This window comes from Vanacampus margaritifer, chromosome 2, assembly GCF_051991255.1.
Source record: "Vanacampus margaritifer isolate UIUO_Vmar chromosome 2, RoL_Vmar_1.0, whole genome shotgun sequence".
Taxonomy (NCBI): Eukaryota; Metazoa; Chordata; class Actinopteri; order Syngnathiformes; family Syngnathidae; genus Vanacampus; species Vanacampus margaritifer.
The window spans coordinates 3,257,653-3,274,216 of record NC_135433.1 but is presented as its reverse complement, the minus strand read 5'-3'; the positions used below and the strand labels follow the sequence as shown (position 1 = coordinate 3,274,216).

The following is a 16,564-nucleotide window of genomic DNA, read 5'->3' as shown; positions in this document are numbered from 1 at the left end:
CATATTCAAAACACAACTTCAAAAATGACCATTTAGCTTAATTTTAGTCAATGTCAGTTTTTTTAAATATATATACTCTGTTAGCTGTTTTTTTTTTTTTTTTTTTAAACACTGATGGCAAGATCTGTCTGTTTGCAGAACATCTGAATAAGTAACAGAACATATAGAACATGTAAGACACGGATGTCAAACTCGAGGCCCGGGGGCCTCTGGGTTCATTCTTCTCGGTGTGTTTGCCTTGGCCATCGGGAGGCAGTACTGGTCACAAACACAGAAAACTAGACTACAACTTCTTCTACTACTACTACTACAGTAATATAGTAAATGGCTGAAATATTAGGGACTTTTTTTTTTTTCCTAGCTGGAAATGCTTGTGAGTTATCGATCCACATCAGGGGACGGTCGACAACCTTTTTCAAACAGAGTTGCTATTTGGCCACTGATTAGTAGGACTGTTATTACCAGCTACTTCTGAAATAACAAATGTGCTCAAATTACTTTTAATTATATGTTGTTATTATTATCAGGGCTGGTGAAAAAAATTGGCTTAACAACAAAAATTGATCGATAAAATTGTTTTCCCCCCAAAACAGGGGACGGTGCGATTACCCAAGTACAGTAATAGATGGAATAATCCAGGATAATCAATTCTAAAGAGATTCGTGACAGAAGACTTTCATCATCTGAATAATTTCTAACAATAATTAAGAAACAGATAAATACCAGTAAGCAACACTTTATTTCTACAAATCTCATCCATTGTTTACATTTTCAAAAGATCACTTAAACAACATTCCTAGAAAATCACAATGCCTCATCACTGGTGAGCTATTTTTGGAACAGACCTGCAGGCTACTCGTGGTCCATGTTGGTGACCCCCGACCTACACGTATCGTTCCAATACCTGTGTTCAAATATTGGTTGCTCGAAGGGTTGTAAAACAGCAACTTGCCCATGCTAACCGTTAGCATGTCAATGGCATCTTCCATTATATGTTAGCATTAAGCTAGCGGGGGGCCATTCTTAATTTTCTGACGCACAAGTAATTCCACATTTCTCATCTTATTATTCACAAAATTCATGACACCTTGGAAATCAATTCCCCACATTCACAGAATTCTACTTTTTGCCACAATTCCACATTTGATATGATTAAGGCGATGTTTGATTGTTTTAAATAAACAATGTGTAATCATGTTTTCGTTGACAGTAAATTTCAACTAGATTAGCCAAACGATGGCTCGTATCTCAAGGCACTGTTTACTGTATATGATTATTATTTTTTGCCTGCTTTCCTCAGGGAAATTAGAACCTGCGACATTTGTAAATGAGTTTTTCCTGAAAATGAACAATTCCGTCAACAACTCCCAAGTCTCAAGTCATCGAAACAGGTGACCCGAGTCGACTCCCCGTGACTCCGCCCCTGGATGAGATCGCCTCACATATTATTGGGATTGTAACACAGCATGTTGAACTTGATGTTCTCGTCCCAGTGACGCAGCAACAGGAACAGCTGTCTGGCGGCCCCCCTCAAGCCGGCCAGGTCCACCCCCTCGGGCAGCTCCAGGCCGCGCAGCCAGAAGTCGGCTTTTGCCGCCACCAGCTCCCACTCCATGAAATATCCGGCGCAGCGGTGCTCCAGCCAGGCCAGAGCCACCGCGGTCGCCCAGCTCGAACCCTCCAGGTCGTCTTGAGCCAACTGGCTACTCACCTGGAGGTAGGGGGGCTCCAGCGAAGACCCCTCGCACACGTCCGTCTCCGACCCGCGACCGCTGTCTGCCTGTCCGTGACTCTGACCCGGAGAGTTCCTGCCCGGCAGCTCCAGGGATCCTTCCTCGGAACTGGGCGGATCCGGGGATAAGGTGACGGGTTCTCGGTCCGACAGGTGTCTTCGGCGAAGTCTGGGTTCCAGCATCAAAGGGGTGTCGTCGGGCGTGTGGTGGAAGGGCGGCGCGGCGGTTTTGCCGAGGGAGCAGGAGGAGGGCGAGAAGGTGACGTGGTGGTGAGCGGGAGGTTTGGCGGAGGAGGACAAGGACGGAGCGCTGGGAGACGCGCAGTGGAAAGGCGGGCTGAGGCTGCGGCGATGCAGGCTGTAGGGGGAGGCCCGCTTCAGGCGGTCCAAGGAGATCTGGACACAGTCGGCGTACATCTCGCTGAGCAGAAAAGCACCCGAGGCCAGCTGGAGGCGAATCTAAGACGGCAGATCAGTTGGTTAGGAATAGTTGCTTCCATTATTATGGAAGTGTGTTGCATTCACATAAAAAAAATAAAATGAAATAAAACTCGAGGTTTTTGACTTTGATTTTTTTAGGGAGCATTGTTTTTTTTGTAGATTTTTCTGTTTTTCTGGATATTTTTTTTCTGTTTTACTGCATTTTTTTCTGTCATAATGTTGTTGTTTTTACTTTTTTACTGCATTTTTTTTCTGGCATAAACAATATTTTTTTTAAACAGGAAAAAAAATTCAATTATTTAAAATTATTTTTCCTTTCTGCTTTTCTGGAAAAAAAATTCTGTCATAAAAAATATTTTTGAAAAATGGGGGGAATGAATCAATTATTTTTAGTTATTTTTCCCGTTTTTCTGTTTTACGGCATTTTTTTCTGTCATAATGATTTTTTTTTTACTGTTTTACTGCATTTTTTCTGGCATAAACAATATTTTTTTAAAACAGGAAAAAAAATTAAATTATTTAAAATATTTTTTCCTTTCTGCTTTTCTGAATATATTTTTTCTGTCATAAAAAAGATATTTCGAAAAATGGGGAAAATTATTCAATTATTTTTTTGTTATTTTCCCCTTTTTCCTGTTTTACGGCATTTTTTGGTCATAATTTTTTTCCCCAAAAATTATTCAATTACTTTCAATTACCCCCCCCCCCCCCCCTGCTTTTCTTAATTTTTTTTTCTGTTTTTCAGAGTAATTTTTCCTCCTGTTTTCCTAAATATTTTCTCCCAACATTTTGGGGGAATATTTATGACAGAAAAAAAAGATTCAATAAAACTGCAAAAAGTATTCTGAAAAAAATTACAATTGTTTTTACAAAAAATTTGTCAGAAACACATGAGGTTTTTTTTTGCCAAGTGAATGCAATACGCTTCCGTGGATGCATTATCTGTGTGTTCATGCTGACCCACCAGGGGCAGGTAGTCTGGAGCTTCATTTTCAGGTTGTTTGTCAGTCTCTGCGGACAGACAGTGGGACTTGAGAGGAACTTGTCGTCCTGATGAAATGGAGGATCTGAGTCTGCCGAGGGGAAACCTACGGGAGGTGCAACGACTTTTGCGGGTTATCGGGGGTCGCGTGCAGAAAGACTCCACTCAAGCTCCGCCCATCTCATGAAATCCAGTACGCATAGTTGGGGGGATCTTTTTCAATTTCCTGTTTGACATTTCCATGACATTGTCTTTGCGAGTTTACCTGTTGCCAAAGAAGCTCTCCATGGACTTGCTCTCTATCGATCGCTGAGAACGAGTGGACGACGGCCCCGTTGTTGCGGAGGCAGCAGCACTGAGGGCGTCTGATCGAAGACAGCAGTTTGGATCAAACAAGGTGAAAATGGTACAGAATGGTCGTGCCTTGATTTAAAAAATGGAATTCATTCATTCTGTGAGTCTAAAAATAGCACTCTGCAGTGTTTTTACTTTATAAGAACACATGGTGACAACATCATTAAATGATTAAAACATTGATGCTAGTTTCGTTAGCCTGTCTAATGTGTTTATTAGCATTGTGTGTTAGCATTAAGCTCTGCGGACATTTCTAAAACAAAGTTAATGTCCTGTGGTTTAATACATATTGTGTCATTCTTTTTTGCTGTTTGACAGTAAACTTCATCTGGGAGTGGCCATAAACTTTCCTCTATTGTGAAATATAAAATGTCATTTAACGCCGGGAGAAAATGTTGTGAACAAAGACCTTTCTTTATCCTGCTGATGTGTCAAACTACGAGCAGTATAGCGCCAACTACTGCCCAGGAGGAGGTACTCAAAATTATGATTTATAATGGTAGTCAATGGGCCAAAATTTGGACATTTTTACTCACGTGTACTATAAAAAATTGTTTCCCACATATAATAATGACGATAATATTTTTTACATTTTGGACGGCGCCATTTTGAACGTCAACATGTTTTGGACAATTAGGTGCAATTTCAGCTCAAAATTGGACACTTTCCTTACGAGGGTTTTAAAAAAAAATCATTGTTGACTGATGATGACATCATCTGTGCTGAAGAAACAGGTAGCGACCAATCACGACTCAGTTTGTTGACCAAGCCTAGATATCAGGTGATCTGTGATTGGTCGTTATCTACTTCCTCAGCACAGGGAAATGTCATCTTCAGTCGACAGCAAGTGTAAAAATAGTTTTTAAAGGTATTAATTGTTCAGGGAAAAAAAATAATGATTATCACGTTAATTATAAACAAAATGTTATTTTCTTACAGTTAAAAATGGCTCAATGAGCCAAGAATCCCTTTAAGTATCGGGAGCTGGTATCTGCAGCCTCCACGAGTACCCGACACCTTTCTGCTCAGATTTCTAAACTCGCCATTTGTCACCTTTCACACCTTTAGGAAAAGGTCAAAAGTTTCAACCTTGGTTTGGGTCTGACTTCAATTAGGTTGGTGCTCTGAACCCAAATGAAAACCTGGTTCTGGACTGAGGTCAGGTGTAGGTTTAAGACTGAGTTCAAGGTTCTGGACTAGGAGGTTGCAGATTCCAGATTATTTTCCAAATGAATTTTTGTGTGACATCGAGACAAGTGGACATGTTGACAACATGTTTTTGGGTTGCAGTTTTTGTCAAGCACTTACTGGAGTCCGATGACGTCAGGCTACACGGTGAGGTCGGAGTGTCATCTCTGTCTGCGAGAGAAAAAACCGGGTTGATGTTTTGCCACACAAAAGTCATCATGCGACGTCCTTCTTCCGACTACCGGTGGAGTTCCACGCGTCTTCGCCCTCTTCGCAATCTCTGCCGACGGCTTTTCTGCCCAAACCTGCAGAATATGTTTTCTGCCTGCCGGAGTGGGAACGGCGACGACTTCCCAAAAGCATCCCTAAACACACACAAATGAATAAAAGATGGCGCATTTGGTGTACCTAATGTTGTGACCTGTGAGCGTGTCGCCGTCCCACCTGTGTTTTGGGCCTCGGCGCCATCTCGTAAGTTGGGGTTGCTGTCGATGATGGTGAAGGTCGTGTACATGCAGACGATGTTGCAGTGCTTGCTGGTCTGGACGGCCTTCACGCGGTGACGTTTGGCTGAACCGAAAGACACAAGTTGTGAATGGAGGAGCAAGTGTGCGGTGTGTGGAAATTAGGGGTGTCGTAATTAATCGCATGACTTCAATTAATGGCACATTTTATATCTGTTCAAAATGTACAATAAAATGTTTTTTTCTAAGTTTTCATACTCTTGTTAACATGAAAGTGGACAAAAATGTTTAACTAATAAGAAATATGGCTGCATCTTTTAGTCATGACAGTAATTTCATAATCATTCATAAGCCCGAGTTAAATTTAAAAGATGTATTGTTCTGTAAAAAACGAGTATGATATTGATTTGTGTTGGGGATTTTTCTGCCACTAGATGACATAATTGCATTTGTAAGACATTGGTGAGAGCTCAGTGTATTTTTCTTTTCATATTAAGAGCTATCTACTAATCTTTCACATCAAGTAACGGGAACTTCTGCACATTTAAAAAAAAATTCAAAATACAACTTGACCCCAGTCTACACAAATATATGCATTATTATTAGGGGTGTTAATTTTTTAAATCATAATTAATCATGTGACTTCAATAGTTAACGCGAAGTTTTATTGCAAATTTTATATTTGTTCCAAAATGTACAATATAATATATATACGTATTATATATCATACTATTGTTAATTCTTGTTAACAAAAAAGTGTTTAAAAAAAGTTAAACTATTAGAAATATGGCTGCAACTTTTAGTCATTGATACGGTAATTTTAATAATTCATAAAATTGAGATAAAATTAAAAAGATGTACTGTATTATAAAAAACAAGTGTGATATTGATTTGTGTTGAGGTCATTTTTCTGCCACTAGATGGCATAATTGCATTTGTAAGTCATTGGCGACAGCTCAGTGCATTTTTCTTTTCAGATTAAGAGCTTTCTGATCTTTAACATGAAGTTACTTGTGAAATCCTGCACATTTTAAAAATGGTAAAATACAACTTGACCCCAGTCTCCACAAACGTATGCATTATTATTACTGCTAAATTTTGACTTTGCGTTGCGAGTGGAATTCCCACAGTACAGGCTTTCCTTTTTTTTTTTTGTGGAGTTAAAGGAACTTTAAATTAACTGAAAATGAACGCGCTCATTTTGACACCCCTAGTGGATATCATGCATCCATTCAATATGACTTAAGGTTGAAACGTAACCATGTCCTGTTTGGTTCTCCCTCTCGGCCATTTTCTCAAAATCTCGTATGACGGAGCGAGCCGTCAGCTGGTGAACGATCTCCTCCCAAGACTCCCGTTCTCGTCCCCCTCCTTTACTCCTGTGCCCGTCCCCCGCTGGTGCCTTGCGGTCCTCCGGGTTCAGGAGGTGGGCCAGGTTGACGCTGGCCTCCCAGGACACGGGTCGGCCGCCCAGGAGGCCGTGAATGAGGGAGCGGCATTGGCCCGCTTGAGGAGGGTCCGGGGGGACTGCGGTGAACAGGTACTCGGGGTCGGTGAAGTTGTCCCAGTCCAGAGGAGAGGCGGGGAAAAGGAGTCCGCCTGCGGGGTCAGATGGACATTTCCAAGATCTGTGACTTGATTTATTTATTTGTTATTTTATTTGATTTATTATCACGAGTGCCAACTCATTTCAAGCAATTTCACTCATGCTTCAAGGCTGACGGAATATTGTGTGCTATGATTAATGTAAACATGAAAAAACTATGATTCTACCTTATTACAATTCATTCGTAATCACCATTTGAAAATAGATGATTTGAGTGAAAAGACTGTCTTTGACACTAATATTTTATTTTTAACTGACGTCTCAAACATCTCATCAGCCTTTTATAAAACATGAACAAAAATAATGAAAATGTGTTATTAACAGAAAAATAATTTATTTACATATTTGATCAAGTGCGCAAATAACAATTTATTGTCGCTGAGAAAATATGTACAGGTAAAAAAAAAAATGTCATTGAAATAAAATCCTTAAAATGAAATGAATATAACTGCCTCAAAATTAGGTTTAAAGACTATCACCGAAGTTTACCAAGTAACTTGCAAAACAGGTTTAGAAAAAAAGAGAGCAAAAGTGGGTACAAATGAAGAGGAATTGATGAATTAATAATAATTAATTCTGAACCAAAGAATAGAACAAAAGAAAAAGAAAGATGCATTTCTCAATCTGTGGAATAATCTTGACTGTAAAATCGAAACATCTCCGTCCATTTCCATCTTCAAGAAATGTATAAAAGCAAAATTATATATATATGACATTAATATGTAGTAATCAATTACAATATTGAATTTATTTGAGGAATTTTGTCAAACTGTTGTTTGTAAGTGTTCCTTGACCATAGCTTTTTTTTTTTTGTTAATTATGGGAAGATGCTGCAGAAGTTGGACTTCTTTCTGCTCACTTTCATCTCTTTTTTAAAATAAATAAATAAAGACAAAAAGATTTGTTTTTCATATGTCAAGATTTCTTCTTGGTCAAGTAAAGAGTTTCAATGCTGCTTGTATGAAGTGCTAATGCATCTATTTGTTTGCCTGTGTGTGTTGTTTAGCCATTTTGCGCTAGCGTGTTAGCTAGCGTGTTATTTAGCTTAGCTGCTCGCAAATACTTTTGATGGTTTTTTTGTTTGTTTTTTATTAAATAACTGATTACAAATTAATTTAATAGTTGTTGATGTAACATGAGTTCATTATGTACAATCTTGATGCATGGCTTTGATGCTTTATTATCGTCTCCATTTTAGGTGTTTTGCCACCATCTTGTGGCATCTACTTTTGGGGTTTCAATCATTAGTGGACCGTCACTATTTGTGGCAGGATTTGGGCCTTATTCACTTGCTACATCTGATATGAGGACACTGCCGAATATCACGCTGACTTCATTTTCTAATCATTTTAAGCTTGAATTTAATGGACACCATCATCTGTTTTCAGCATTAACTTTCTTAGGTAGAAAAATAATTTGTCATAATATCTGTAAAAACAAAACAAAAAAAACAACAGGCCCATTTTAAGTGAATGGACGGATGGGAAATTTGCTGCTGCCATCTAGTGGCGGCGCGTGTGTAAGCAGAGGGGAAAATGAATTAAAAGGAGACTTTTGCTCAACTCACTGGAGTCATTCAAGCTTCTGTGGGACAGCGTCTCTGGCGGTTTTGTCTCTCCGTCACTTTCATCCAGCTTTCCTCCCAGAGTTTGGTCGAAGGAGACCCTTTCCAGAGCTCTCCGGAGGCGATGCATCTCCAGCTCACCCTGCGGCGACGAGAAGCTTCTCGCTGCCATGGTCGAACGGGCCAGAGATTTTTGTCTCCAATGTGAGTCGTCACCACAAGCCAAGTTTTCATTCTGGGGAATTTTAATGTGTTGAAATTAAAGGCAAGGCAAAATTTACCATGAAAATTGGGGGGCAATAGTGTGGGGAAAAAACTCGCAAATTTACGACTTAATATTTAAAAAAAAAAAAAAAACTGAAACTTACGAGAAATACACGTAGCTATAGTCTAATCATGTAAGGATTTATTGGTGGTTAATTGGACACTGTTTATAAAATGAAAAAGCAGGATGTAGACTACTGATTCATTTTTAAATCCCAACTTTACTCGTCATTCACCGCAGCCAGAGCGACAACACTTCCTGATCCCCTATCAGCTGACTAACACTAACCAATCAGAAGCTAGCATACTTTAGGTAAATGTGAATGACGGAGAGCAGCAGATTCGACACATCAATTAAGATACTTGTACAAAAAAATAACAAAATGGATGAATATGTAAATCATAATTCTTGAAATATGTACATGTAAATACATTTTTAGCGAATTAACTTTAAATGCTTGATCGTCCGGGGGTGTAAGGCGTCTTTGTCGCTGGCCACGCTTCAAAGAGCGAATGCTTAACATGATATGGTTAATCTAAGCTAAAGCAATTACTATCTCCTTATTTGGAAACCCGACCGAAAAGTATTGACACAAACAGTCGAGTAGTATGCTACGTGTATTTCTCGTAAGTTTTTTTTCCCCCTCCGCAAATTTTGCCACTTTATAAACTCAAAACTTTGCCAGTAAAAAAAATCATAAATTTGCGAGTTTATAAAGTGGCAAATTTTCCGAGTTTTTTTCTCGGAATATTGCGCCCGCCCTAAAAAAAAAAATAATAAAATACGTGGTTTAATTAATATTTTTTCCACCTTTTTCCCGCCATTGTCAGCAGCGCCACCCGCGAGGTTCTGCTGCCATTCCGAGTCAGCCCAACGTGACAACGACGACCGCTGCTCCGGACCGGGTATCTTCTCGAGGCCTTGCGGTAACGATCCCGTGTCCAGCAGAGGCGCGGACGGCATCGGGTCCGGCGGACAGGCCCGGCTTGTGGCGTCGGAACTTGACGAGGCCTGCAAGCGAGCGTGCAGACTGCGCTCGCTACTGAGGGAGCAGCGGGTGAGGACGTACTGCTCCTGGATGTACGAGCTCTCCTGGATCCGCGTCCTCACGTCGCTGGACCACTCGACGTCCACACCTGCGCTACAGCACGAGGTAAGTGTGAAAGGGGAAGTCAAACTTCAACTTTTCTTGACAATAATATGTCATATGTGACCTCACTAGTCCAAACATGACATTCTGATTGATATTACATTTGTGGAATATGAGTTATGCAGTTAAATCCGAATGGGCATCAGAAAACAATTATGAATTCTGAAACCTAGTACAATAATAACTGATACAGCTACACTAATAGATAACATATTCATAAATAAAATTTAAAGTGGACTTCTTATCAATGATATAAATGATCATCTTCCGGTCTTTGCAATTTTCAGAGACTATTTTGATTGAAAAATAAATAAAAACAACAATAACTTACACATCAGAAACAAGACTAAGAACACAACGTTCCATGGCTGCCGTTTAAGTTGGATGTAGAAAAACATAATTGGTCTGAGGTCTATTTAAACGATGGCCCCGATATCGCATACATTTCAGTCTAGCATTATTTAGTTTCTCAGGGATCTGGCAACGACCAATCACAGCTCACCTGTTTTCTGACGCTGAGCTGTGATTGGTTGTTACCCGAGACCTGAGCAACTGTGATGTCATCTTCTCAGGGATGTGATTTGACCAAAGTGAAATTTTCTGAAAATCTAGCCGGGGGTCTGAGGGCCGCTGGCACCCAGCTAGGTCCAGGGCAGTGCCCTGGTGGGGGGACAAGGGCACAGCCCCCCGGAGCTCATGGGTTTTCCGTGCTTTTAAGTACTTTCAATGCACTCACATGACAAAGAAATAGACAAAACAACAGCATAAATTTTCAATGTATATTGAACTATCCCATATAAAATGGCAGTTTTAGTCAACTCAAAATCAGTCACATTCAAAAACATTGGACTGCCTTTGCTTTTAAAAACTATCACTGAGAATATCATCATATCTAACTAATGTGATTACTAAGTTAACACATAAATAATGTTGAAGAGTTCAAATTTCATGAACAAATAATTGTATCATGACCAAATGAAAAGTAACTCATATTAGAGCATACCACAAATGTCTTTGTTATAGCAGAAGATGTTATCTGTCGGAGTCATGTGCATACACAATGAACTACTAAAAAAAATAAAAAATAAATCGGATTTTTTTTTTTGGGGGGGGAGATAAAAAAAAGCGGAATTCCGCGAATTAGCGGAAAAATCACATCCCTGTCTTCTGCAAAATGGCTGCCTTCTGATATGGAGAAAAACGGCGGGATTTTCCTGCTCAACTCATATTCCACTAACACAATATTCATCAGAATACCATATTTAGACTAGTGGGGCTGCATAGAAACTATTATTGTCAAGAATTTTATGGGGGGTTGACGTCCCTTTTAACCATTCAATGGAAATGTTCCTTTAGAATTAATTGCAATTGATGGGAATAAATTAAGAATTTACCAAATTGAATTTTGGCAGATTTGGCAGTTTACATTCTGAAATATATCTAAAATGATTACAAATGTCCCACTTTGTTTTCCTTTTTTTTTTTTTTAATCCCTAGATGATATGCAGTGTTATTGCTGATGACTGGCCTGCGCTGGCGTCGGCGTCCACGTCTTTGGCGCAGGAGAACTCGGAGGAGATTTCTCTGGAAATTTCCCTCAGCGCCATCTCCAGGTCGTTCCCTTCTGGACAAGTCGCCGCAGGCATGAGCTCCGACGTCGGGGGTGAGAGGTCGTCATTGGACGGGCAAAAAACAGAACCCACGGAGGCGTTCTGTGCACCTTTGTAGTCACGCTCTTGACACTGAAACACACGTACGCAATTCACAATGAAAATTGTTAAGCAATGATAAAACCGTTGTTTGCTAGCTTGAACTTTTAAATTGATTCAGAGCCATTGACGACTATAGACGTCAAAAATACATTTGAACTGGGCTTGGCGAAAACTCTCTCTCTCTCTCTCTCTCAGAACTTGACTCCGATTATGACATTGACCTTACAACATGACAGACGGAGCAAGAAGAAAAAAATCAGCTCAATCATAGATTTTTGTTTTGAAACCTATTACCGAAAAAAACAATTCACTGTTTCAGGCAGCCATTTTGTGACATCTTGAGGTTCAAGCCCTATGTTGAATAGAATTGTGATTTGCTGCCATCCTATAACATCTTGTTGCCGAGGAACTATGTTGAAGTAGGTTGCAGAGCTTCATTTCGCTTCATTTTCTTCAGCACATTATCACCTAACCTAAAGCATGTACTACTACTACAACTACTAGTAGTACAAGTACTGTTACTACTACTACAATACTACTATTACTACTACTACATTAATACTACTTTACTACTGCTACATTACTACCACTACTACTAAATTACTACCACTTTACTACTATTACTATTACATTACTGCTACTACTTTACTACTACTACTACTACATTACTACTGCCACTACATTACTACTACTTTACTACTGCTACATTACTACTACTACTACTAAATTACTACCACTTTACTACTATTACTACTACTAGTACATTACTACTACTACTATTAAATTACTACTACTACACTACTACTACATTAGTACTACATTACTACTATTACTACTACTACTACTACATTACTACTACTACCATTAAATTACTACTGCTACATTACTACTACTACTACTACCATTACTACTACATCAGTACTATATTACTACTCCTACTACTACATTATTACTACTACTACGTTACTACTACTACTGCATTACTACTACTTTACTACTACTGTATTACTGCTACTTTACTACTGCTACATTAGTACTACTAATACTTTACTACTGCTACATTACTACTGCTTTACTACTACAGCTTTACTATTACTTTACTACTACTACATTACTATTACTTTACTACTACTACATTACTATTACTTTACTACTACTACATTACTACTACAATTTCTATTACTACAAGTACTATTTCTACTACTATTACTACATTTTGGACTGCATTTCACCTCTGTCTTTTTGCCTTTAAAAGTTGTCATGTCATAGAGCGTGCAATATCCAATCAGGCGATTGCCTGGGTAGAGCGCAGGGATTTCATTCGGCGAAAGAAGGGCCTCCATGTTTTCGGGCAGGTACCAGTCGATCCGCACGTCGGTCAGCACGGGCTCCAGGGCTTTTTTTAGAGACTTGATGAGCTACGAAAGGATCAATGTGGAATACAACAAGTAAAAGAATTAAATACAAAAGTAGATTTCTCCACTAGGTGGCAGTGTTGCAGACCTTTGGTTGAAGTCTTTCGTCATCTTCCAAAAACTCCGTCGTGCCTCCTGTCAGCTTGGTGACGCCCTGCAGGAGTCGCCTGCACGCTCGGGGGCCGAGACCCAAACCAAAGCATCTGCAGGGATGATGACGAGTAAACGCAAACGTCTCGTCACAACATAAGAGTGAACATACAGAGTATAAAAATGCTCCGTTTTCAATAGTACAGCCAGAGAGGTACGATTTACACTATTTGATTTAGAATTGGGTTTGTAGCTTGTGATTTTTTCCCCCCCCTTAGTGCAAAGGGCTCTCGTGCATACAAATGACCTTTCAATGACTTCACAAAAATGCTGAACAGAAAAAACAAGATTAAGAACTAATTTCATGCATTTTTCACAAAAATCAAATCACTCAACACACAAAAAACTATGTTTGTCCTGCATTGAGGTCACTCTGAAACCCCAAAAAAAATTGTTTTTTTTATACCTTCTCAAGTTCTAGTATAGAGTTCTCAAATGGGTTTTCGTGAAAGCACTCTAGGGGGTACATGTGATTTTAAAATATATTTTAAATGTACATGTAAATATTTCAACAACAACAAAAAAATATATATACATATAAGTTCATAAAATGAATTTAAGATTCAGTAGGCTATTCAATTTTAGTGTCCTAAAAACCCAGCATCTCCCTCATACCAGAATGGTTTGACCCAATTTGTCATATGCCACCTAGAATCACCTGTCAATCACTTGAAAACTTTATTTAAAATTCAGTTCATTATTTCTTTTTGAGAACAGAGCTTTACTATGATCCCAAAAGATGACACTTTATGTTGATAATAATTTGTACGTGCACACATCTTTATTTATAATTAAATTATTTCTTTATTTATTTTGTTATATCTTTTTACTTCCAAATATAGTCAAGAGACCAAATAAATACAAGTAAAGCTCCAAAGTTGAATAAATCAGACAATGATGGCACCACACTCCAAATTTTTTTTCTCAAATCATAAATGCTTTGCGCTGGTTAGGGGGTGCTTGACTGAAAAAAATATTTCACAAAAAAAAGTTGAGAACCACTGGTATAGAGCAATACTGTTCTGTGCAAGTATAAGCTGCCATCTAGTGGAAAATGGTGATATTACAGTTTAAAACTATACTGTGAAACCACCCTCCAGTATTTGCAAGCTTAGCAAAATTCCACGTATAAATGCTGCCCACTGAAATGCGTTGAGCGGGGAGGTTTTTTGTGTGTGTAAACCCACAAAATTTGACCCCAAAAATTCCACGAAAAATGGCGGTTTAACAGGTTTACTTGCATGTGAACAACCAATTGTTCCAACTCAAAAAGTGCTTTTCAAACAGTAATTAATTGCGTGAAAGGAAAAATGAAAGATAAACATGATATTATGTTAAGTTGATTTCAAAGAGTCTTTGCAGATTCTGTGAGGAATGTCAGTGCAAGCGGAGAATACTAATGAGGGCTAAACGTTGTTATTGTACATAGCTGAGGGAGATGTGGGAGGTGTGTGTGTGTGTGTGTGTGTGTGTGGGGGGGGGGGGACTTTTATTGCATAGGAGAGCACTTAACAGGATTAATGGGCAGGGCTGAAATCTACTCCAGTTTTTCCTCTTTCCTCCCCCATGTGGCGAATTCATCTCATCCTGCACGCACGTTCCGCTACGTTTCCATGGACTGCACCTTTGCTTTACGTTTGTGCATCGGGGGCAAAGTGCAACTGTCTATACATACAGTACATACAGGATTGATTGATTGATTTAAAGTACATGTCAGCAATGCAACCTTTTTATTATCAACTCATTCATTGCCATTGACGGCTATAGACGTCAAAAATGTAATTTAGTATGAAAGTATTTAGTATGAAAACCTAGAATTTTTTTTAATACATTTAGAACAGATATAACCCCTCCGTGAGTCATCACCTTATCGTGGTGGAGGGGTTTGCGTGTCCCAATGAGCCTGGGAGCTATGTTGTCCGGGGCTTCATGCCCCTGGTAGGGCCACCCATGGCAAACAGGTCCTAGGTGAAGGACCAGACAAAGCATGGCTCAAACGACCCCAATCATGAACACGAACTTTGGATCCTCGTTTCCCTTGCCCGGACGCGGGTCACCGGGGCCCCCCTCTGGAGCTAGGCCTGGAGGTGGGGCTCAAAGGCGAGCGTCTGGTGGCCGGGCCTATACCCATGGGGCCCGGCCGGGCACAGCCCGAAAAGGCAACGTGGGTCCCCCTTCCCATGGGCTCACCACCGGTGGAAGGGGCCAAAGGGGTCGGGTGCGCAGTGAGTTGGGTGGCAGCCAAAGGCGGGGTCCGACCCCCGGCTACTGAAGCTAGCTCTGGGGACATGGAATGTCAGCTCTCTGACAGGGAAGGAGCTCGAGCTGGGGTGCGAGGCTGAGAAGTTCCGACGAGATATAGTCGGACTCGCCTCCACACACGGCTTGGGTTCTGGTACCAATCCTCTCGAGAGGGCCTGGACCCTCTTCCACTCTGGAGTTGCCCACGGTGAGAGGCACAGGGCAGGTGTGGGCATACTCATTGCCCCCCGGCTAGCCGCCTGTACGTTGGGGTTTACCCCGGTAAATGAGAGGGTAGCCTCCCTCCGCCTTCGGGTGGGGGGACGGGTCATGACTGTTGTTTGTGCTTATGCACCGAACAGCAGCTCAGAGTACCCACCCTTCCTGGAGTCCTTGGAGCGTGTGCTGGAGAGCGCACCCCCTGGGGACTCCCTCGTTCTACTGGGGGACTTCAACGCTCACGTGGGTAATGACAGTGAGACCTGGAGGGGCGTGATTGGGAGGAATGGCCCCCCCGATCGAAACCCGAGCGGTGTTTTGTTGTTGGACTTCTGTGCTCGCCACGGACTGACCATAACGAACACCATGTTCAAGCACAAGAGTGTCCATATGTGCACTTGGCACCAGGACACCCTAGGCCGCAGTTCGATGATCGACTTTGTAGTCGTGTCATCGGATTTGCGGCCGTATGTGCTGGACACTCGGGTTAAGAGAGGGGCGGAGCTGTCAACTGATCACCACCTGGTGGTGTGTTGGCTCCGATGGCGGGGTAAGATACCGGTCCGACCAGGCAGGCCCAAACGTATTGTGAGGGTCTGCTAGGAACGTCTGGCTGAATCCCCTGTCAGAAAGAGTTTCAACGCCCATCTCCGGCAGAGCTTCTTCATTGTCCCGGGGGAGGCGGGGGACATTGATTCCGAGTGGACCATGTTTCCGTGCTTCCATTGTTGAGGCGGCCGATCGGAGCTGTGGCCATAAGGTGGTTGGTGCCTGTCATGGCGGCAATCCTCGAACCGTAAGGGTTGCCGTCAAGCTGAAGAAGGAGTCCTATTGGGCCTTTTTGGCCTGTGGGACTCCGGAGGCTGCTGACAGGTACCGGCTGGCCAAGCGGAATGCGGCTTCGGCGGTCGCTGAGGCAAAAACTCGGACATGGGAGGAGTTCGGTGAGGCCATGGAAAACGACTTCCGGACGGCTTCGAGGAAATTCTGGTCCACCATCCGGCGTCTCAGGAGAGGAAAGCAGTGCGCCGTTAACACTGTGTATAGTGGAGATGGGGTGCTGTTGACCTTGACTCGGGAC

General features: G+C 41.2%; 1 protein-coding gene and 1 long non-coding RNA gene across 4 annotated transcripts in view; one reads left to right on the top strand and one right to left on the bottom strand.

Annotated features, from left to right (window-relative positions):
- Nucleotides 1–720: 720 nt before the first annotated feature.
- The window catches only part of vwa5b2 (von Willebrand factor A domain containing 5B2), a 65,299-nt gene continuing 49,455 nt past the window's right edge, over nt 721–16,564 (bottom strand). For all 3 annotated transcript variants that reach the window (XM_077557612.1, XM_077557611.1, XM_077557613.1), the window contains 12 exons: nt 12,962–13,076; nt 12,691–12,876; nt 11,275–11,488; nt 9,407–9,732; nt 8,335–8,566; nt 6,422–6,760; nt 5,142–5,267; nt 4,940–5,062; nt 4,818–4,868; nt 3,421–3,520; nt 3,138–3,261; nt 721–2,191 (listed from right to left, as the gene is read on the bottom strand). In XM_077557612.1, the coding sequence (XP_077413738.1) occupies nt 1,439–2,191; nt 3,138–3,261; nt 3,421–3,520; nt 4,818–4,868; nt 4,940–5,062; nt 5,142–5,267; nt 6,422–6,760; nt 8,335–8,566; nt 9,407–9,732; nt 11,275–11,488; nt 12,691–12,876; nt 12,962–13,076 (2,689 nt within the window). In that variant the 3' untranslated portion in view covers nt 721–1,438. The remainder of the gene's footprint in view (nt 2,192–3,137; nt 3,262–3,420; nt 3,521–4,817; nt 4,869–4,939; nt 5,063–5,141; nt 5,268–6,421; nt 6,761–8,334; nt 8,567–9,406; nt 9,733–11,274; nt 11,489–12,690; nt 12,877–12,961; nt 13,077–16,564) is intronic.
- On the top strand, nt 3,272–5,416 carry LOC144043704 (uncharacterized). The gene is made up of 3 exons (XR_013291149.1): nt 3,272–3,552; nt 3,828–3,983; nt 4,800–5,416. It is a non-coding gene; the product is annotated as an uncharacterized LOC144043704 (long non-coding RNA).